Below are 24,506 nucleotides of genomic sequence, written 5' to 3' on the forward strand. Positions count from 1 at the left end.
CATATTTTTGTTCACGTTGTTATAAGGCATTTGTGTCATATAATTTCCCTGCATAGAATCTGCTGGGTATACCTGTCCTTGATAATGGGGTGAATACACTGGACTGTCAATAAATTGAGAATCATATTGTGAACTATAGTCTGAGGTATCACTACCTGGGGAGGCAAGTTGTGGTGATGAACACATTGAACTGAACGTTGACAATAGATCAGGAGTTTCATTTGTTAAGAAATTTGCCCTGGATACCACACAGTTTTCACCATTCAAACTATCCATCTTCATAAACGGAATCTTTTCAGGTTCGTTATCCAACATTTTCACAGTTTGACTCAAAGCCCAGATATAATTATAGGCTGTACGAAGTGTCTCGATTTTTGTCATTTTACCATCGGCGCCATTGGGAAGGATTTCTCTCAAAGTTTCCAGAGCATCATTTAAACTGTGCATCCTATTTCTTTCTCTATCATTGGCTCTGTCTCGTCGATTCTTCTTCATCTTTACAACGTAATCAGCACTTTTCACTCGCGGTTTTCTTTTACGTTTCCTTTCAACCGGTTGTTCAGCTATATTTTCCTGGCTGATTTCGGCTTTTACGGGAATTTCAGATTTGACAGCATCAAGGTTCACTGGTAATTCTGCCATGTTGAATCTTTGGTAAATTTTAATACTGCTATGTAGAAACTGTTAAACTCCGAGGTGAACTTAGTCACTAAAGTGTAAACAAGGTAATGAAACTTGGTTTAAAAGTCGATGTAAACGAAGCAAAATGCTTGGGATGAATGAGTGTCCAAAATATCCATTTGCCCTTTTATACAATTTTCGACCGGGTGCCTATTGTTTAACAATGATAGACATTTCACAACGGCTACTTTGACAGTTCATAGTCACGTGACTTGGTTTGGAAGTGGGAGGGGCTATTGACACCCATTGTTGTTAGTGGAATAAGGTGAAAGCGGTCCAGACCGTCTTCGGTTGGGATTTTTCATTAATAATTAAATAAACTTTATTGATTTCATTCATATTTTGGACTGTGTTTTGAAATATCGAGTAAATAGGGAATTGACATTTATTTGATTTATTTTGACATAATTGACGCTAATATTTCCAAAGAAATTTTATAAATTAATTGCAATAAATTAACATTTTGTACTATTTTTAAAAAAACAATCACATTAGCATTTCGTTTAAATTCGTGCAGGAAAATCGTTTAAAGGAAGTAAAAGAATTGAGAAAAAATATTAAAATTTAAAGGGTGTGTGGTCAGTGCTGTCAATCTTATTTTTATTGTTTAAATTTCTTGTATTCTATTGGTACGGCCAACTGGCGCGTGCAGGTAGGTTTTCCACGCGACCTTGGTCCCCGAGAGCAAATCTATTGTATTTTAACAAAAGGGTAATTTTTGCGCCTTGGGAAGAAGCTCGTATAACAAGAAATTCTACGCCTCGGCGTTCGGGTATTTTTTCTAGTATTATGATTGGTTGTCTGAACTGACCAATCATATACAATAAGCGTGTCTGTCGCGTGCAGGCCTGGAGATTATAGTAAATTGGTTTGCCAACTTGACGATTTACCGTTGACGGTGAAGTGATTGGTAGACTTAGTGATAATAATCACATAGGCAACTTCCACTTACTGTATGATCTAACTGTTGACTCCTTAAATTGTCTAGTTGAAGTAGAAAATACTTGAATAAATAGATAACAATAATAACATTGGTTCGCTATATCAGATTTAAACACCTTACCTTATCTTTTCAAATTGACGACGCGACATTCTGATCATAGGACGACACATGGTATATTTCTATGTCCATATGACCTAACCATATTTCATCATTAATTTCATGCAACTTTACATGTTTTGTATTGATAATATTTATCAATGGCGACATGTCCCCTGATAAAACTATAACGACCAACTGTTATTTCTTAAAACAATGTCTTTGTTTCTATGTTGTGGTGTGTTTACAATATGTTAATGATCAGAAGAATTCTATTCTTCAATTAATCTATAGTGCAGCTAGTACATTCTAATGCTGTCGCAAAGTCATTGAAATCAACTTGTTCGTTATTACTGTGAAACGTATCACTGAAGTAGTTTCCAAAACCGGGATTAGACGTCCATTTAGTAATAGTATCTCAAACATTTACGTATAACAACCACTGAGAGCAAGACAACTGTTTCTCCACATTATCATTAGCGAACCATCAACTCTTTGCCAATGGTTGTAAAGTGCTCGATAATACAATAATATTTCTTGTGCATATATTCCTTAGACGATCAAAAGAATTGTCAAATTAGATTGACAAAAGAGTATATAGAAACTCACGGATTTCACATTAATGGCGTCATGGTATAGAAATCTTTGATATTTGAAATTAAAAAAGTAGAAAGCGGATCAAATGTCGAATGAAAGAGTTATTAATTACAATTTGATTAAATATGATGACAATGATGATTATCTATTCAGGTAAAACGTAGAAACAAACTGACCGTACTTAAACTACTTTGATTTGACCGCTCTGCTTTTGTCATATCACAGTCGGATTTCACGCTGCTGTCCGAATCAGTGTTTAAATTTTCGACTACTCCATAATTATTTTGATTGATGCCCAGTTGGAAAAGTGAGTTTTCACTCTAATTCTGATAGATACTTGGTGTGTAATTGAAGTCTGGGTGATGGCCCTACCTGGGGGTTTGAGGGTTGGGTCATTCATCACGAGATCTCTATATGAATACAGGTCATCTCAACACAATGTTTGTACAGAACACTATAAAACATGTATTTGTAAATTAACAATAGAAATATTAGAATAAATATATTCACAATCATTTTTCTTTCATTCTTTTAAACTCTTCCGTGTCTCTACACGATAGGTAGTAGTGGTCTGTGGAAGTCAGCGGAATAAAAAAAAAAACACAAAAGCATTTGGGACACGGACAAGACAACTGAAATCGTGTGTAAAGCTGTCTTTAAGATGGCGCTGGTAGCTTGTAGGACAAACTTGTGTAGAATTGACTATCCAGGTTCTTTCTGAAATATTTTAGTGTTTTAAATAAGTGTATTAAAAGTAAAACAGGTAGATTTGTTATTTATAACCTCAATTCTTGGAATGGTAATATAATGTTTTTATAATAATAATGAAATTTTATTCGTGTTTTACTCAAACAATATAATTTTTGAATATTTGGTAGGCCCTAGCAATATTTCATATTTGACAGAGGTTTATTACAGGGTTCAATTTAAGCGATATCGTATCGAGTCAAAATAACCCCTTGTGTGGTCTGCCTAAACTGAAAATCACGACGATCTGCTAATCACATCATGTTGTATATTTTTCGTGTGAAATTCCTGCCAAATTTAGAAATATACGGCAACACTTGGTGACCTCTTTAGCTTTAAGGAAGGTTTTTGGCTAGATTGATCTGAAATCTACAGAGACAACACTTTACAAATTTTTATAAAATGCGAATCAACATCTGACTTCATTACCCAAAACTGAAATGTTATAAAACTGTGGATTATAACTTTAGTTTCATACAATTGCCTGTTGTTAAGATTGATGTTTTCTCGATTGTCGGTGGTGGTTAATCTGGACCAAACGTTCGAATGCCATCAGAAACACATTATAGACCTTGACACTTGTTGTTTATTATTGAAGTGATAATCTTGGTTGTTTGCTCGATTTGAATCTATTCGTCTACATGCTTAGAAATTATTGGCAAGAAGACATGAAGACCAAGTGTCGCCACACGCTTGTCGAGTTGCAAGAGGATTACAATCGTATTAGAACAGATGAAAGAATGATTAAAAATGATCACTGAAATTCAGCCCCAATTACCAATTTAATACTTTCCTTACTTCTAAAAGAATAAAAAGAGATTTTAGTTTGACAAGTTGACAAGCGGTAAATCCACTCTACAAAGACTTGCTTAACGAAAATTATTGGAAGTTTTTCATCGACACACGAAGCATGATGAGTCGTTGATTAAAATAAACCAGGCGTATCTCGACTGGAGTGATGTCTATATTCGCCACCTTTGTTGTTGTGTAAAAATCAAGTTCAATAAGCATTGTGGCGAGACATGAAGCGTGATGGCTATATTTAATACTTTAAAATTGTGTAAAAATTAAATTTTTAACTGATGAAAATTAAAATATAAACACTGAAAGATGTCATTATACCGACAAACATTATTCAGTTTTGTATAATTGATAATATTTACCATTGTCGATGAATTTATGTTTTAAAACTCTCTATCTCGTATAATTAAAATCCGTATGAGCAAGACAATTCCGACAATCAAAAATCTCGTTATCTAAAGGGGCTAAAGGGATTGCAAAGAGGTTTTCTAATATTGTTTAATCATATATCGGGAACACTTTGCATCATTCAAAGTTGATTTGTCACATAGACTAAGATCCTTCGCAATTAATTATGTCAAGTTTTAGTGAAATTGTAGAAACCATTGACGTCTGATTGAAAATTGGAATGGTGGCAATTGATGCTATTTGCAACCATATGCAACTGGTAATCGGTATGATACCTTAAGATGAGCGTAATATACTGAATAGTCAACTCAGCTATAAAAACTAAAATTATTCAGAAACAGTCAACTTGAAACAATATAAAACGGATATATGCGTTTAAATGTTTTCTCTACCAGATAGTCAGGCTGTTATGATAATCTCGTGGGCGGTATAGGCGTACGGACCTGTTGGAGGGCAGGCTGATTTGCCCGATATTTCCCCACGAATTTTACCAGTATTTTTATTTGTTTTCGGGCAACGATTTTTTTTCAGTCGCTGCTCGAAAAGATTATATTTTCCGGTGACTCTTGATCATGATATTAGTAATATTTGCACATGAGCTCATCGTTCTGAAAATTGGAAGAGACGGCAGTTCACTAAAGTGTGTTTAATATTAATCATCCTAAATATAAACCATATTTGATCCATTCCCCATAAGGTGCAATTGGTAATGTTTTGGGGTTTTTTCCCATGTGAAATTGGAACGTATATTGGTGTTGCTCGTGTCCGTCGGCCCATTCGTAACGCTCAAGAATTCTCAATTCTCAATCCTTGACGAAACCCGACTCAACTGGGTAAACGTTTGTATTATTAACCCAAGGACGAATTCTATCAAAACTCAAACAGTCCAGACATATTTGATGTGGATTATTGCCTTTGTTAATTCGAAACGCGGTCAATTTTTAGATCGTGAATACTCTATATTTTGACCGAAGTGTGTATTGCCACGCAGGAGGAAGTCTAACCTTAAAAAAACGAGAAATATTTGATATAAGTTATTGTTTTTGTAAGCATACTCTACAAGGCAAAATTCTAATGGATTTTGACGAAACTTGGTGAATTTGTTCATTATCATCCAAGGATAAACCCTGCGGAAAATCCCTAAATGTATATAAAAATCTTTGATTTGTGCTATTGCCCATGTTTGGCCCGTTTAAATTTTTGTTTTGGCTGAATTAATGAAAAAACTTAATTAATCAAGGTCTATCACTTTCTTTCATAATATAAAATCTGTCCTTGTTTTATAAAAATCAATTTTTCCTATCACAATTCACCTTAGACCTATAAAACCTATTTTTTACCATACACAATGGTGAGTAACAGAATTCAAATCTTGTGCATTAAAAACAAAACTTGTATGAAATATTTTGACTCTAGAAAATACGCTTAATTCTCAAAAAAAAAACCGCTTTTAGTTTTTGTCTGCGATAAGACCTTATTTTTCCGGAAGTATCAAAGAATGATCAATTAGCCAATTGTTTGTAAGGTGTATGATAACATCACCTACATTTTTTTCTTTCTATTCTTTGAAGCCTCGAGCGAAATGGTGACAGGAATACATGCATTTTAACTTAATTAGAAATACAAATGTTATAAAGTGTATATATAAGGAAAATGGGGAAACTAACATTTTAATTTTTCCTGTTTTCATTGATAAACACGTGCCCATCATCTGATTAAGCAAACCAGCTATTTTGAAAACGCGTGGCGACCATTAGTAATTTCTGGTCCCGCTCTATTGTCACGTGGTCAGTTACACATGAACAAACCTAAAAGAGATGAAAATTGCTCTTCTTTCTTCATCTTCACAGATGAAATCATAAAAGTTGACAACATGGAAAACCGTTTCGTCTCACTTCAGTGTTTACTTTAGTTCGCGTTTATCTCATCACATCCAACTTTGTCACGTGCTATCGTCTAGGCTATGTACATTTTCTGAATGCATGTAGAAGACAATGATAATGGTAATGGGATTTTCGAATTAAAAGAAATGTACACGTTCAACTATTGTTATATAAAACTGGTACTGTTATTTTAAGTCTAAGTTCAACCTCTCTATAACAACACTCTATTGAAGATCAGGTTTTAGTGATCATCACCTTGCCTGGATCATTTCTTATTCCAACTTAAAATCAAGGCTTTTAAAAGGGAGATAATTCTAATTACAGAAATTCGACTTCACACTTCTACATTTGATTAGCAAATCAATAGAATGGGTTTAAGTTAAAAAAAAGTTGAAAAAATTCCTCACGTATTATTTTATCTGCACAACTGCTCTCGGTTTCTGAAGTGACACTATACTGGAATAATGAATTTACAAGAAGCAAGATCGATGATTACTAATTATGAGCACATGTTATTTTAGAAGATACTTCTTTTTTCCCCTAGATTATAATTATTGCAAACGTTGAAGAAAGTTGATTTTTTGTCAAGATTTAGCATAGTGGTCGAATTATATTGTGTGTAAATATCACCTTTTACCTTGAGGGAGTTGGTATTATACTTGTATTGTTGTTCTTGGAAGAATTTATTAATCAACATCAAGATCAATTTCACCTCACGTGTTCACCTGCTGCCCTAGGCCACAAACCCTTTCCCTGCTGCCAAATACATCAGATTAACGTTTAAGAGAGTGGTTTTCAGTCTAACGGAAATATTCCCAATGGTCTCTTTCCACTCGTTGATTGTGGTAATTTTACCTTCACGCTTTTTTATTCCTAAATTAATTGTCTTATGCCGGGTGGCACTGGTATTTGTTCTTTTCCATTATCTCGCTGTGCTCCTTTATACGCTTCTTGTTAACACGCACAAAGGTGATGACGATAACGTTACCCTAACGTCTTTGAAATACAATCCTTCCTATCCCAATTTAAATATCTCTCATCCACCTTTTCACTATTATTCTTCCACAAAATATTCCAAATCATTTAACTATAATCATCTCTTTGATGAGGAGAAAAAGAAAAAGTCCACGGGTTTAACAAACTATTCATTTGATAAAGATCTCCCAACAACAAGTTTGGTGCTTTCTCATTTTCACTCTAATATTGCTGAAATAATGTTCTTTATTATAAATCTAATTAAAATAACATATTTTATCATCAGATTTCACACTTATTGTATAGAACATCGTCATAATTTAGCTGAATCAAAGTTGTGTTATGGTTGGTGAACAATATCTTCACACCAAACCGTTATGATATTCTTATTCAAATTACAAATAAATGTAATTATTGGCGAATGAAAAGTGAATATAACGTTAATCTTGTTATGCATTACATTATTTTACAAAATACATAATAGACTAGCCTGTCCAGATATGTGAATGAAAACGTCAAACTACCGAACTCAGTATGGAGTCAATGGATACAATGGGTTGTCTACCCTGTAATCTGATGTATTTTAATGACAAGGTGATGTAAATATTGACTTAAACCTCCTTATATCTCATCAAATTATCATTAATAATACAATAGTACAGTAACAACTAGTTTTTATGTATATAAGTAGTCGGCCATGTCGATATATTCTTATCTAAGTACCTTTTCAAACCCTGTCATTACGCCACACGTGGTTAACTCCACTGAAACTCTTACCCCCTAGATTCAATTGCGTTCTTTTTGAAGCAACGTTACTTTTCAATGAAATTTTTAAAACATCATTTTCGATGTGATTATCTGAAGTTATGAAATATCATTTTGTAGTTGCGTTCATCTCTGCAACTGATGTTGATTCACGAACTTATCGCAGAACAATATATTTTGCTAACTAAATGAAAATCTTAAAAACTTGTTATATTTTTTCAAACTTAATACATTTTGGACTAAAATTTCCTGTTGGCTGTAAATACACAATGCATTCACATTTGCCACTTTCTGTGAACTTAACATGCGATAAATACGTTATCATGGTTGTTCGGTAAATTTTACATGACTAAGATGGACACGACACAAATTTCATCTTCTTTGGTTTGGATGTCCTCGCTACTGCATATAGTATTAGGCAATTAGGTAATTTGCAGAAAAGGATGGTGTGGAACAGCACAGTAAAGCATGTTGAATAGAGAAATTGAAGGTTGCTAATGACACTCTAGTTTTTAACTCTATCAGGAACCTTATCTACTCGCAATTCAAATTCATTAAAATGCCAAAAACAAACACCTCGTGGGTTTGCAGTCATTAACTTTCTTACTTTTTAAAACCTATAATTATCCGATGTCTTTTACACATTATCGGTGCCTTATCGCCTTATATGTTCAAAGATTAAGCCAACTCTAACACTTCTAGTAATAGGTTGTAGAGAGAGTGGGGTAATTATGTTGTCAATGATGTGTCAATGTTAAGATAACTGCTGATAGTCAATCTGATCAACTCAGATCGATCTAATCTCATCAACTAATGTATGTAAATATTGAAGCGTGACTGTCAAGTACCTAATGCATGTCGCCATTTTAACTCTCCTGACATGGAGGTAACAATAGTTTAAGACAGTATCGACCACGTGCCCCGATCAAGATGGAGGGCAATTGAAAAGACCACTGGTTGGCAGGTTGCCGCCCACAAGTCAATTTGTTTAACAAATTTCATGTAATTTGCGTCTTTAATCAACATTTTTGTCACTTTAATGAGTTGAATGAATAAATGAATTTTATGAAGTCATTTGTTTGTAAAGAATAAACTGGTCTCTTGTCCTGTCATCAACATGGCATGTAGCTAATGTCCTTGCAGGGAAAATGAAATAAAGTCATTATTTTCACAGCAAAACACCACTAATAGCTCATTGCATAAAGTTACAGAAAGATTTTGTCATTTTTATTTTATTTGAAAAAATTGATTAATTGGTTGTTTGGAATGTTTTGAAAGGATTGTAAAGAGGTTTCCTAAATGTGTGTGTGTATCAGGGTTCCTGCTTTTCCGCTTTAACTAACTGTTTTGGTGACTAATTGCAAAAGGCCTAATGTGATGTTAGCATTTTTCGCGATTAGTGACGTCATCAAACACTTAGTTCGAGCGGAATTGCAGGAATTACATGCAAAGTTTAGAAAACCTCTTTACAATCCCCTAAAAATCCACCCTTTCAGTGCAGACGTGACTGAGAATTAATAACATGAATAAATAGGTAAATTATGAACAAAATCGCAAGTTCAGTCATTTGCAACGAGGTTCTTTCACGAAGAATGATTATAAATCATAAGATTAAAGTTAAGGTCGTGTATTGGTTTAATTTGCATGTAATACGATGTATTTTGCACCTTGTATACTATAATTATAGCAATTGAAAATCTACCTGTATTTAATTTGCCTATAGTATATACAATGTTTGATCTGTAGCGATTGTTTTTGATTGTTGATTATACGCCGAGTAAGCAAGGATTGTATTCAGCACGAATCTAACAGCTCTTGTAATTAAATTGTTGTAGCTAATTAATTGTTATAATTATTCTGTACATGTATTTAACGAACCTATATCACTACAGTCCTCTACTTTGACCATCTGTTCCTCTGAAGCCAAGAAGTTTCAATAACAGCAGTTTATTATAGGGATTTCTTATTTGTGATTTTGCTTAACATATTCAATGTACAAAAAATTGATATGATATTGGTTGATATTCGTGAAATGGCCGCCATCTTGGATTTTCAATGGGCCAATGGCATTACTTTGGAGAACAAGTGTGCAAAGTTTGATGCTAGTAGGCCTATCAATATATGCACGATTCCTATGAAAATATCATGTTATCTCTTCTACTACAGGGTGTTTTGAAATTAGACCCCCTCCCCCTCCTCAACAGCATGATTCAGAACCGATACATTAGAGTTTCTCTAACCGATACATATTAGAGTTTCTTTAGCCGATACATATTAGAGGTTCTCTAACCGATACATATTAGAGGTTCTCTAACCGATACATATTAGAGGTTCTCTAACCGATACATATTAGAGGTTCTCTAACCGATACATATTAGAGGTTCTCTAACCGATACATATTAGAGTTTCTCTTGGAGGTCAATATTTTGTGTGCTCTCACTCTACCCGTATTTAATAGTATTTCTTTTTTTCTCAATTATTGAAACTTTGTGGCTTTTGTATGATAATGCATTTGAAACAGTGATATCGATTTCATGTCGTCAAGTGAATTTCCAGGTAGCTCCCATATAGTGTCTTGAATATCAATATCTTGAAGAACGCAATTCTCAGCTTTTTGAAATACAGTACAATCTGGTACAAATAGATATACTTGATCATACAGGCCACACAAAATATTATTGATACTCAGAGAAAAAATTCAATTTAGCACCTTAGAACTTTAATTATTATTCACATCTAGTCTGATTTATGTAGTGAAGAGACGTAGTTATTTGGGATATCGTGTATTTGTTTTAGTAATCCTACCTTAAGTGGCTGTCACTACTATTATATCATCCGCATCCTAATTTACATGTATACCTTTACATTCGTCATTATTTAAGATATCTAGTCTTTCATTTAAGACACAATTCAAAACAAAGAATTTAAGTTAAACATATGGAGGAAATTACGTTACCAGAGGTGTTTTCGTCAATTTTTAGTTTATTTAAAAGATGCTGTTAAAAGAGATTTGACGACTGAACTGATATGTATACCCCCACACACAGGAACAACAGACAATATCTTAGTCCGAAATACCTGCCCCTGTTACGGCTTCTGGGGACTTCAGTTGGAAACTGTCAGTCGACATACGCCAGGTGGAGCTGTCAGAGACTGTGATAGGAAAGGATATTTCGGGCTTACATTATTATGAACTAATGATTATATTGAATACCAGTGGACCCTACGATTATTCATTCATTTATTCACTTGTTTGTTATTATTATTTATATTACGATATTGCTTATACCACGAGGCGGATTAATATAAGCTACTTAGCTTGTTTCTGTATCGTTTGTAAATTATATCATGTCATTGCAAATGCTTTCATTGTAATAAATATTGTTTAAATCAAAGACAAACATGCAAATCATTTCATTTTCAGTTTGTTTTTCATTAGCGAAATGAGACACCTGAAGGATTTTGTTTTCACAATGATCATTATTCTGCATTTATATCAGAATCTCTATTCAGTTAAGAATCTCTATTCATTGGCGTCTTGTTATTATCATATTTTTAATATTTTCTTCAAGACTTTTAGGCGATATCAATGATTCAGATTGTACAAAATCCCAATATCAGAAGAAATGTTCAATGGTCGCCACCTTTTCAGATGACCTAATTTACTACCAACATCAAAGGTTACTGAACAATAGCACTTCCCCGTATCATTGCTATTGTTTGATAGTTTTTCTTCATTTAGTTACCTCTTTAACGAATTGGAATGGTTATTAAGGTTCAATACATTTAAAAAGACTGGTTGGGCCAAGCGTATTTGGGTAATTTTTTTTATTGTAATGGTCAAATCTTAGAGGACTAAGAAACACCTGCCCCCATTAAATTGCTAGTAGTTTCGATTCTAACGGTAGTTAATATCATTTCAATGTCATTATCAATACTGTCCCAAATTATTATAAGTACTCACAGTCACGATTTACTTCAATTAAATAATAATAGTGGTCATAAAAATGATTACTGTAAATTGCGAACAATTGGCTTTCCGTTTAAGATGAAATTTCTTTGATTTTTTAAAATTGATATGATAAAATCTAAATTAAACAATTAAAATTTTTATGATTTATGGAGTAATTTTCATCAGATTACAACATTCAATAACGTCCTTAATAATGCTCGTTCGTATATTTAGAATGAAATGAACACAGTAAATTTTAAAGCAGAATCTTTAGTATAGTAGTTCCTGTTACTGATAATGAATGGTGAATATGAACTTGATAAAATGATAAAAACCACAGATTTGAGCGTTGCCCTCATGCAGGTGTGTTGAAGGTTATTTCGAGGTAAAGTAAAATGAAACGAAAATGGTTGAAAACAATATATTTTATTATGTTTGTTTTCTATAACTAATTTAACTAGAAGATATTAAACTCCTTAAGGATTTATAACACATTTAAATGAACATCGGTTTTTGGTGTCATTATTTTCTTTTATTTCCTTTGTTATTTATGCATACCTAATGAGATATTAGAGGTAGAAGTTTTCAGGTGAAAGGTAATAAAATTGAAGTACCGTCAAGAAGATGGAATGAATGGCAACCATTACAAATCACTCTCCATAACATTATTAATAATCTACTGTTAAAAAACGAGGTGTTTTTTGTGTAATATTATGCAGAACAACTTGTAACAGTATTCAATAAGAAGTGAGTAATATTCGTATTAAAATTGCGCCTGTTAAATAAGAGGGTCGGCACTATTATAATAATAATAATTCGCTACAATGATTCTCAATAAGCACCAGTAACAATCGAAATAAAATTCGTAATATCAATTTATGAAATGTTGGCATTTATCATTTTATTTCTTTTTTGTGGTATCGGTCACAATAAAACTTTATGAAGAAAAGAATAATATCAGAACTTAAAGCAAAATTAAGCTGAAATTGTGAGTAATAAAATGTGAACATAATAGGTTTATTATAGCTTTTGTGGTTTTTTTTAAACTGGTAAATTTGGAAGACATTTCGATGCCAATCAAATTATTTAAGTTTATCTATAGCGGGCCAATGTCTTAGAGATTTTGTTGGGACTTTTGACTTGGCTACTGTTGATAGTGATGTTCAGAAATAAGATAATATAATAAATACTGGTTAAAGTTGTGAATTTATTTATTAAAATTATTGTCACAAGTTGATCAAACAATTATTCTATTAACGTACTCGAAACAATGGAGAATTAAAAAAATCCATGCCGCCAAAGAAATAAATTAATTCGAACTGTCAGGAACAATTTGATTTGGCCTGAATTAAGGACTTAACCACGATTGCCGTTTCTTTTGCTTCTTTTCAGCCGATCATTCCCTGGGCGTCGTGCAATTTATTCACTGAAGCATAGACACCAGTTGATGTTAAAATAACGCAACTTTCCTTTGATCTTTGAGTATTTTCTATCATTTGATTAAAGGTTTAAATACATTTAATTCACTAAGCTTTTTGTTAGCAATTATAAAGATGTAAAAAGTGGATATTACAAATGGACAAAACGTTATAGGAAATTATGAAGAGTGAACAAAAAGGCTATGTATTTATCAGATTAGAACGTAGTTTTTCAGCCTTTATCATCCAACTCGTGTTATTATGTGTATTCAACCTATAATTATAGCATATGCTATATTCTAACTTAATTTGTTTGCAAACAAATGATAAAATCTTAGGAGAATAATTAGCCTTATTATTGCATAAAAAATCGTCGATAATATCAAAACCATTTGTCGGCTCTCTTCAACCATTCGAATTCTTAACTTAGTCTGCACATGTATTAGTAAGTATGCAAAATTCAACACAATCAGTATGCAAAATATTATGTTAAAGCTAACAAAAAGAAAGACATATACACATATGTATATTATTTTTGACACACGCAATGACTTAATTATGTAAATTAATTGGTTATAGACTGTCAAGATTTGAAGACTCTACTTGAGAAGATTGAAAATTTATTCTCAACTGTAAGTTATACTATAAATTAGTCTTACTGACCATTTATTTGAGGAAAGTTGAAGAGTTCAGTGAAGTATATCGGGTACAATTGAAATCGGGTATAAAGAAACTGTCTGGATTGATCTCTAGTCTTTCTAACACCTGTCACTAGTAATACGACTACCACACACGGACACGTAATCGTATCTTAAATGGCGATAAGAAAGAAAGGTTTGTTGCAAGAATATGGTTCAGTTTGGATCGGTCTTCAGTTTTCATGGTCGTCGATGTAACTAAAATCTTCTGTTAGACGTCCAAATTTTTTACTTCAATATGAATAATCACTGATGGCAACAGTTATATTTCTGTCATTTGCATAGAAGAGTGCAGGAGACAGGTGGAAAGTTTGACAAGAGGCAAAGGTTAAGCATCGTTTTACAACTTGTAGCCGTGAATTTAATCTCCTTTCCTTAACTGTTAATCCCCTATAAGGTGTCCCCGTCACTAACGGTCAAGTCTTGTACGATCCGTCCACGCCCCAAATCTCTTTTCAATGTTTGTAGTCTGCTACTTTATGTTCATGACTTCAATACAATCCGCGTTTGCCGCTTAAGATAAAAGAACATTATATTTTGTCAACTTGATAATAATGCTAATTAGAACAAAATGATGTATGAAATAGATTTTTATCTTTATTTCGTCATTATGATGGCCAAAAATCGGTGACCAAAGATGTTGATAACATAACACCAGAAAAAGGACCACAAATTTATGCGAGTTCACGAAGTTTTCTTCTTTTTTTTTTGGAATTTTTTGTCGGTTCTTAAATAGAACGAAAAATTGTATTTCTCAGTAGCACACAGAGAATTGCACCCAAAAGGCAGGGTCTTGTTTGAGTGTAACATTCTAATATAATAAATTAGATAAATGATAAACCTGTGTATCTGGTACACTATATGCTTAATAGCTATGAGTATAATGTGAGTTATAGTGAGAATTCCTACTGTTCCGAAATGTAATTAACATGAAATTCTAGATGCGGGGAGAAAAATATTGTTTTTACTGACGTGACAGTAAATTAACATCGACGTAATCGAATCGTGACATCTTTTCTACCTTCTGTGTTGAAGAGTAATGAGTGGTAAAAAGTAACTGTTGGTGAATAAAAATGTTACAGTTGTTTCTTGTAACATCTAATTATGATCATTACCATCTTTTCTCCTAGAAATCATGTTTACCTTCAATTTCTAAAGAAATAGTATATGGGTTGGGAGGTTACACAGCAGGATACCCACAATGATGTCGCCTAAATCAGGGTTTTCTTCCCGCAAGCTAGTGTCGGTCATTGGGTGGTATGTTTCTATTGTAGTCCATACTGGGTAATCATGTGGGTCACTGTCATTGGATATTCTTTATTCGTGTAAATTCTGTCTCGTGTAAAATGAGCTGAGATTGAAGGGAAGAAGAACAATGGTCTGAATTTTAAAGGACAAAACTCGGGATAGTGGGAAACTACTCATTACGTTACACTATGTAAGAATCGACCCAATCCCGTGTAATTCTTTTCAGAAATGGTCTCAAAAAGTCATTAAGTTTCATCCCTGGGGATTTTCTTGCTTCACCCATTCAAAGAACCACAGCGACAGTAGAAAACCCCGTCTATTCATTACAGAAAAACACAAGACAATTATTAATTTTAAATTGTAGGAGTGAAGTTTGTAATGACAGCCCATTTAATGGAAGCATATTAAATCTGGTAAAAAATAATCTGAGATCGAACTACAAGTGGTTTTATTGTCAAGTGTAAAAGAAATGCTAAAACTTGACCTAATTTTATCCCGTTATATACCGTTTAGTCTAACAATGGTATCAAGAAAAATTGAGAAAAGATGTCGGGGTAAAAACTAGTCGGACAATGAAATATGGAGATTTTTTACATGACGTCATAAAAGAAAAGGCAGTTTGTATGCATTGGTAGGAGAAAGCCTTGCTGTCAAGTCTGTTTTATAATTCCAACTATTACAAAATAATGATGTCACCATATGCCCATTTTTATACTGTTAACTCGTCATTTATATTCTATATACTGCTTTTCTAAAAATATCGTTAGTATATGTTTTTTTTTTCATTCTTCGAGATTTAACAAAAATGTGTTTAAAAGAGTGTACATATGGGATATATATTGATCTCTCTAATATATTTTTTATTTTTGCGATCAAAACATAATATTTATATTGACAGTACTTTACTTAATCACCCAACTAAATCAAACACCACCACGAGCCGTATAAACCAGAGGCACTTTCTTATAAAAATAAATATATATATTGTGTATAGATATCAAAATAATATTAGATATAGAGATAAATAACCCACAAATAAAGGTGACAGGTATACATTGACATCTCATTTTTCATATTATGTATCCTAGCAACACATTAATAAAGACATTTTAAGGAAAAAACTAATCTTAACACAAAAAGTAATTAAAGATAAAATGTAGATATAATTGTTTATTATAAATTTTAGTACAGAAAATAAAAGTCCATGTTATGACGAGATACGAAAGTCAGAGACACAAAACAGAGTTATTTCTTTTCAAGTCAATGAAATAGAGAAAGATAAAAATAAAGTGTAAAATATGCGGTACGTGACACACCTGTAAATATCTAATCTTAATATTGTAGATACAAGATGGTTTGTAGACAAGGGCGATAACTATGTCAGTAGGTGAACTCTGTACCCTCTATAAAATATATCAGGTGTAGAGCTTCAGGTTGAGGTTCGGGTTATTGATAACTTCAAGATGATCTGCACCTTAAAACCTTCATTTTACTTCACTACAAACAACTTATTTTCATTTCATTTCATTCACAGACACGTGAACAACTCTCATTCAATCCGAGAATTGGCGAGAGTCACGTGTCTTCATTGGCCTAAGTGAATTATATTCCGCCATTAATCGTGTTGGTCACGTGTTATGTTGGTAAAGTAAAGGAAATAGCATCAGGTTGATGTAGTACTGTGTAAGGTGACAACAAATGCCATCTTTGTTGTCAATAAACAAATATTTTTAATGAGATGACTTTCCTTTCCCTCCCAAGGATTATTTTCACGACTCATTTGTCTTGACGTGTGTTTACTATATTTAATAAATTGAGATTAATTTTAATTGACAGATTCAATATTTTTACTGGTCAATATTTGTTTATAGTTATTGAATCTCAAGATTTATTAATATTGTCAAAGAATATGATTTAAACTTTGTGACAGGTAAAGCCAAAATAAGAGCTAAACTAAAAAAGGATTGGCGAGAAAGACGGTGTGTCTTTTGGTTGAGCAAGTATTAAGTAATCCAAACTAATCTCTTTGTAAACATTTTTCAGTGAAATAAAGGATTTTAGACTAAGTTAAATGTTTTGTCACCTGAAAATATTGTGCTTTGTCCAGAAACCAAGTCGATCATTTGAATAGTAGATTCGTGGAGAAGGTACATTCAGTGACGTCTCTGTGAATCATTAGGGGAGGGGGGTTTAATTGATAAGGGACAACAGAATTTTCCAGATGAGCTCAAAGACAATTATGTATAAAGATCAGAAATTTGAAAGTAGGGTAATATATTATTTATATACAAAGAGATCAATTCCTGGAACAGATTGCTAAAAACGACTTGCGACACAAATATTTTTTTTCATCAATATATACTTGACTGACAGCGAGTTAAGCGCTTGTTTTCTACCTTGAACCCAGGGTCACGTTCAATCGTAGAGTTATGAACAGATTCTGTTCATTTCAATTCTGGCCTCAATAAAACGGTACAGAAGCGGATATGTCACATTCAAAATTATCCCATCTATTTCTTTCAACACCATTTTGAATACCGTGTTCACACGTCGAACGCCTTCTGAACTCTGTGCAAACATGTTTAATTGAACGTCCGGTTGATTCCATGAATTCCCAATGTGCATTATTCACCAAGCGAGCGACCCCATGTGGTGTACAATAGATCTGCATATTACCTCCTGATTTCAATTATCAGCTTCATAAAAAAGTAATGAAGATCAGATATCGTTAGTCATCAGAAGCAGACTCCAAAAAAGCGTAAACATTGAATCTCATTCATCTATTCATTTAATGTCTATAAGCTATAGTGCCCTGTATTATGTATTCTCTAAATCCAAATTGAGATCAAGAAAGATTTGAAAATTATTCAGGGGACATAACTCCAACACGATTATTTCCACCACGAAAGCTAAGAGATTAGGGTGATTGAAGAGTAACCAGTTACTATTCAATATAAGGCACTGGCACAGGGTTAAAGTTATGTTTACAATAATTGTGATGCTAATATGCAATGAACTAAATCAAAGAAGATCATGACGGTTATCCTATAAATCTTCTTGGACCTAATAAAGAAAGCTAACTTAATCATTCTCTATGTACTGAATGATAATACTGTTCCACGGACTAATCAATTGAAGTTTTAGTTTTTCCAGGACGCAAAGTATTGTATTGACGTAACGAAAGTTACTAACGAAGTCCTACGACAGAATGTTGACCTGCTTTCCACTATGTTACAATTAAACTCGCAATCCTGCGTTCCAAAAAGGCTTGGTCATAAGTGTATTGCATAAGTTTGGACTTCGCAAGGATATGCATAATTCAATATTGTAAAATTCGTCGTACAAAAGTCATCGAAGAGTGTGTTTGTCCGAACGTGACAGAGAGGTGGCAAAATCGGGGGAAAATATGAATAAAGCCCTCGAAAAAATGAACATGCGTTCCTCCTCCATGAGACCATTAAATATTCGACGCTTATAGAAGGCTTTATGGTTCATGTAGATGACACTACAAAGGGAGTTGGTATATCGGAAAGGAAATTTTTCCAAAGGATATTTCCAAACGCCCAAAACCTTTGCACAAAGGTAACCCTGGATAATCGGCAGTTTGTCACAGCGAGTAACATTTATTTAAAGGTTCAAAGCTTCAAAACTATTTTTGGCAAGAATGACATGTAATGAAATAAATATCAGGCACGCAGATTGTTATTCTGAGGAGGAGGATTTTCTATATGAGGATGGACAACGAAGTTTAAGTTATATGAAAGTATGAATATAAGATAGCTTGCCAGGCAAGTAATATGCACCCACTGGCAGCTTTGATTTTGAATAGAAATATTTGGCAGTACAGAAATAATTACCAGTATGAAATATTCAACCTTCAGACATACACTTCTTTTGAACTTTTTGAGGTGATACTGAATAATATTCCCAAGTTTCATCAAAATCTGTCAAGAATTGGGCCCTTTAGAGCGTTTACAGGGTAAAACTTGAACGCATTTTTAAAGAACAAGGGCAATAACTCATACTAAATATTTTTCGATTTTTCTGATTTCGATAAGGTTCATCCATGAGTGACAACAAACACTCAAACCAAGTTTTGTCAACATTTGTCAATAATTGAACCTTCTAGAGCGTTTACAAGCTAAAAATTGAACGCGTTTTCAAGAACAAGGGCAATAACTCATACTAATTATTTTTCGATTCTTCTGATTTTCAATAGGGTTCCTTGGGTGATAACTGACACACATACCAAGTCAAGATTTATGCCTTCTGGAGTGTTCATGAGCTAAAAATTGAACGCATTTTCAAGAACAAGGGCAATAACTATTCCATTTTGAAAAGTAACACAGGAAGGAATATAGTTTTATGACTTCGGTTCACTTTGCAAGATTGGAAATGAAATAAAATGAACGGAGTTTTACGTACTACTATTTGCAATGTTGGAAACAACAATTATCAAAATATCTTTATAGCCCAATGTCAACCCAACTCAAGATCGAAACACACACAGAAACTGTATCGAATAATTGCGTGCACAATTTTGATTAAAACAATTCTCTTTAATCACCACATAAAATATTAAATCACGTGAAGAATTCAAAGTACGAATTATTCAGAGTTTATAGGCAGTGATTAGTTAGGGAAGGGTAGTCAGCATTGTCATTATATAGGTTTCTATTGTTAATTATACATTAATAGTGCATATACAGTCAGCATATTACATTGCCGCCACAATTATTGGTCATTGCAATCTTCTATTAATTAACTTTTACAATTAATTATTCATTGTAAGAAGATGAAAGAATTCCGACTGTGTGTTAATCACTGTCATTTATTGCGTTTTAAGTTTAATCATAGAGTATGGTCATGCTGCTGATAATATATGGTTTATTATTCGCGATCTGTATGTCTGATTCTCCATAGAGAAACCATGACCTACATTGGTGATCCCAAAAATATATACCCTTGTCTATGGCTATTTTTTGACTCAGAAAGTGAGTATATTCTAAAACCAATCAATACTGCTAGAGGATATAACTAGCTTTCATCCAAAACTTACTCCTGAAAAATCTTTTTACTTGTAAGTCAATTTCATATCAATTTAATTAAACCTCGAAAGAACTTACTAAATTCTGATATTTGGTTAACAATATGAGAGATATCAGTAAAGATGATGATGACCAGCGATTTCAAACAAACAGTTCGTCGCTTTACGTAGTCATTCGAAGACTTTGTGTATTGTTTTTAAGTAAAAACAGACATATACAAGCATTGTCGGGCAATAAGTAATACCCATAATCGTCTTAACATTTGTTTCGGGTCCAATCTCAAGCATTCATAGTAGGCATGATATTTGGGGTGGAAGTGCAACATTTGGTTCGGCAACCTTCCAAAATATATAGAGACGGGGTGGGACGGCTTTTTCTAATAATCCCTAGAAACATAGACTAATGTCACAATCAGAGGTACAGTTTATTGTAAAAGAATCGTATTTTGGCTTTTCAAATGAGTAATAATGATTATTCCATGCTAATGATAGTTATTTGAAAGTTTGAAATGTAATGTAAACTATGTAAACCCACGGAATCTCTAATGTACAATTTGAATGTATAATAGTACCACAAAGCTATTGTTTAGGCATATGAGATAATATGCAATATAACATGTAATGTAAATTCAATATTGTGATAAAAGTATATACCCATTATATACGAACGTTTATATTCAGTACTGAAAATCACATGTATCAATATAGTGCATATTCTTGCATCTTTTGTGTTAGCTCGCGAAACCCCCGCCTGCATAATGCCTATTTGAATATGCATATTCTAATAAATGACTTCTAAATGAATAATTATTTCCTCACATATCATTTATGATTTGAATGAAGGACATGGGTTATGCACATTTTCAACAGCAAATGAATGAAGTAAAAGTAAGAGTTATGGAGTCAAACTGTCGGCCTTTTATGATGATGAAAAGCAGTTCTTAACTCAACTGCACTCTTTATTGAAATTTGATGAAGCAAGTTGAATGGGGTACACATGCAATAAACTGCTTCAGGAATATCAATGAATTTTATTTTCTCTGACAAAAAATGAAGAGTCAGTCAGTGTATCTATAGACTATAAAACATTCTACTGTATTCCCATGAATAAAACGAAATATTAACAGTAAAATTTACATTTAATTTCAGGTTTAGTATCAAATTTCATATTTAATAGTATAAAAGTACAAAATGATGAGTAAATGTAATAATAAGATATGGAAAACTTACACGAGTACACAAAATAGATATATCCAAAAATATTTTATGTTGCATATTTTATATCCGAAATTTCACCAAGATCACACAAAAGAACGCAAAATTTTTAAAAATGGGGAGTCAAGAGTACCCTTCATTAAACATATATAAAGATTGATGTTTAAGATGTCCAGTTTCAGAAACGACCAGATTATTGTCACTGGGTCCTTGAGCACAGGATTGTTCACTTGATGGCAATAAATTACACATTTTAAAGTTAGAAAACGAATTATTACAGAAACTATCGAAATTAAAATTAGCTTTGTTGGCCATCATCATGTTTCCGAATAAACTATCCATGCTATTAGAATTATAAAAGTTGTCCTTTTCAGTGGAATTTAATCCCTGAGTAAATTGAGTCAATGCCCAGATGTAATTATGAGCCAGTCTTAAGGTTTCAATTTTGGTCAATTTAGCATCTTCAGGATAGGTTGGCAACGCTTTACGTAACGATTCTAAAGCATCATTTAACGAATGCATTCGACTTCTTTCTCTATCATTTGCTTTACTCCGCCGACATTTTTTCATGAGTAAAACTTGATGAGGATTTTTCTTCTTCTTACATTTTATTCCTTTCTTTATCTTGACTTTATCCTTGAATTCATTTAGAAATTTCCCACAATCTAACGCTATTTCACTTTTATATTGAGTATCCTTAGAATTATCTCCCTTGTTAACAGATTGGTTAGGTTCGTGATTCTTGGCCTCGATGTCTAACCTACATGACGGTAAATTACACTCGAGAAAATTATTACAAGTTAATTTGCTTCCCGTATCATTCATAATGATAGTTTATAAAGATTTATTCCTCATGGGACACTGCCGGCCATTATCTTACCATCTTTTTCTCTCTGCTTTTTATAGTGTTGGCCTCGTGTAGGGCTTGCTTGCAACTCGTTATTTGTGTTTCATGACAATAGAAGGTTAAGTGAATGAAAAACAATGATTAGATTATTCAGCCAATAGAATGTGTTGGCACCAGTCTAAAGGAAAAGGGTGGAACCGGTAGTCATCTTACAAACTTCATCAATATTTAAAAACAGTCAGCTTTATAGAGTAAGCACGTTAACCTATCATGAAGTTTTCTCAAATATTTTCAATGATAGATGTTTTTTTTTCAAGAAACATTGCTACATATTCCATATAGGCATGGCAGTTAACGAAAATAATTAATTATTATCTTTTATTAATACCTTATCTTGTATATAAAATTTATTTCAATACGACATATCCTTGGTAGATTTGTAAAAGTGTGAGGAAGGATGGTTTGTTCTTTTCTTATGGATGATGGAAGGACCAAGGCTGCTCGAGGAAAACCAATATATTCATGGATAACAACTTAAATTTCGGTCAAAGTTTTCAGGTTTTCAGTGCCCATTTGTATAGGCTGAATAAACTGATATTAACCAATTGATATCAGAAACAAAACAAGAATTTATAGACAAATATGCACATAATATGTATATACACGATAAGTTTGAAAAAAGTAGCACTAAGGATTGATTTGCGTGACAGGATAGATACATAATTTATCATTAGCATAGTAAATCAAAACAATAAATGGTTCATAAAGAATAAGTGATAGTAACCAGGCGGTTTGCAAATTAATCACACAAACTTGTAAGCTATTTTTAAGCTAATTTTTAGTTTTGAATCGAAATACATTGTGGAGCTGGAGGGTATTTTTCATGATATTAAACGCTTTTTTAATTGTTCTATATGTCTAAGTATGCAAGTATCAAGGTCAAAAAACAATTGTATTCTAAATGGGAATTTTATTCTCTTATGAATAACAACATCGTATGTTCTCTTCTATTATACCCATCATTTAAAAGGCTTGATTTTACACAAAAAGAAGTTTTGATTACATTGATAAATTAAAAAGGTGTTATTTTTTGTTGTTTTTATGTTTATTTTCGTTATGAGTTGACATCAAAAGAAAATCAGTCAAGTGATAGGCCTTCATCAGAGCAGAAACAGTGAGGAGTAGACTACAACTAATATTGCGCCTGTCAGGCTAAAACAATCATCAATTTGTTGATTTCAATCTGATATTTTGATACGTCTTTCAGCATATATATAATTTGACATTGTGTTTAAGCATTTAGAGCTTGACACATATGAAAGTGTCAATTTTTTCTGTAGCTTAAGTAAAATAGAAATCTCTTGAAATATATACAGATTCGTTTAATCTGTATCGTTCAGTATAAGCTTCAATCAATACTTTGGCAAGGTATTAAAATATTTAAGCTACTGAAAAATCTGGCAAAACAATCATAAGATTTGAAAGTATTTAACAATATGCACCGAGATGACACCAGTAAAGTGTATAGACTGTTCAATTAATCTCAAAGTAAGGTTCAAGTTGATCATTCAGTAGAACTAAAAGCTGATATTCTTCGTTCATCTCCATCACTACTTTTAACATATTTCATTTTTTTTCTGTTAAAAACTATTACGTTACAACATTTTTAAATATAGAAAAAAAACAATATCATTAAGGTGTATAGGGTTGATTTCGAGTCCTGAATAAGAATAATTTACTTATCCAAGTTCTTTGAAAATCAATCAGTTATATCTAGCGCGGTTCAAATAATGAATGTTTCATATCACTGAATTCAACAAAGCAAAGAGTTGTCAAAATACAATTGCCAATTTTAAATTTGACTTTTAAACTATAAAAAGGTAGCCTAAATTAAGAAAATGGAATGAATCTATACTTGGTTGGATTAGTTTTAGAAATGATATAGCCCACGCGACTCTACCGTGTCAATGTCATAATGGCACAGCTTCTACCTTAGAGTTAATACTGCCATTGTTTACATTCATGCGCATGCGTCAGTATTACTCAATAGCGCGTATTTTAAAACTTTTCAGAACTTTTCTAAACTTTCTTGCAAGTCTTGCGCGCTTGTATTACCTGGATTTTTGTGTTGTTTTGTGAATTAAGACCAGGTGAAATTAATTTTTCCATAATTTTCAGATGAGTT

The 24,506-nt window shown here is 32.8% G+C and overlaps 2 protein-coding genes across 2 annotated transcripts; both read right to left on the reverse strand.

Annotated features, from left to right (window-relative positions):
• Positions 1-306: 306 nt before the first annotated feature.
• Positions 307-546, reverse strand: LOTGIDRAFT_80256 (hypothetical protein; the record flags this gene model as incomplete). Its single annotated transcript, XM_009066272.1, has 1 exon — positions 307-546. A coding segment is annotated over one exon (240 nt), but the record flags the coding sequence as incomplete, so codon positions are not given.
• A 21,324-nt stretch (positions 547-21,870) lies between these two features.
• Positions 21,871-22,044, reverse strand: LOTGIDRAFT_80254 (hypothetical protein; the record flags this gene model as incomplete). The annotated part of the gene is made up of 1 exon (XM_009066271.1): positions 21,871-22,044. A coding segment is annotated over one exon (174 nt), but the record flags the coding sequence as incomplete, so codon positions are not given.
• Between the last annotated feature and the right edge of the window lie 2,462 nt (positions 22,045-24,506).

The sequence above is a fragment of the Lottia gigantea genome (genome assembly GCF_000327385.1).
Source record: "Lottia gigantea unplaced genomic scaffold LOTGIsca_75, whole genome shotgun sequence".
Classification (NCBI taxonomy): domain Eukaryota; kingdom Metazoa; phylum Mollusca; class Gastropoda; family Lottiidae; genus Lottia; species Lottia gigantea.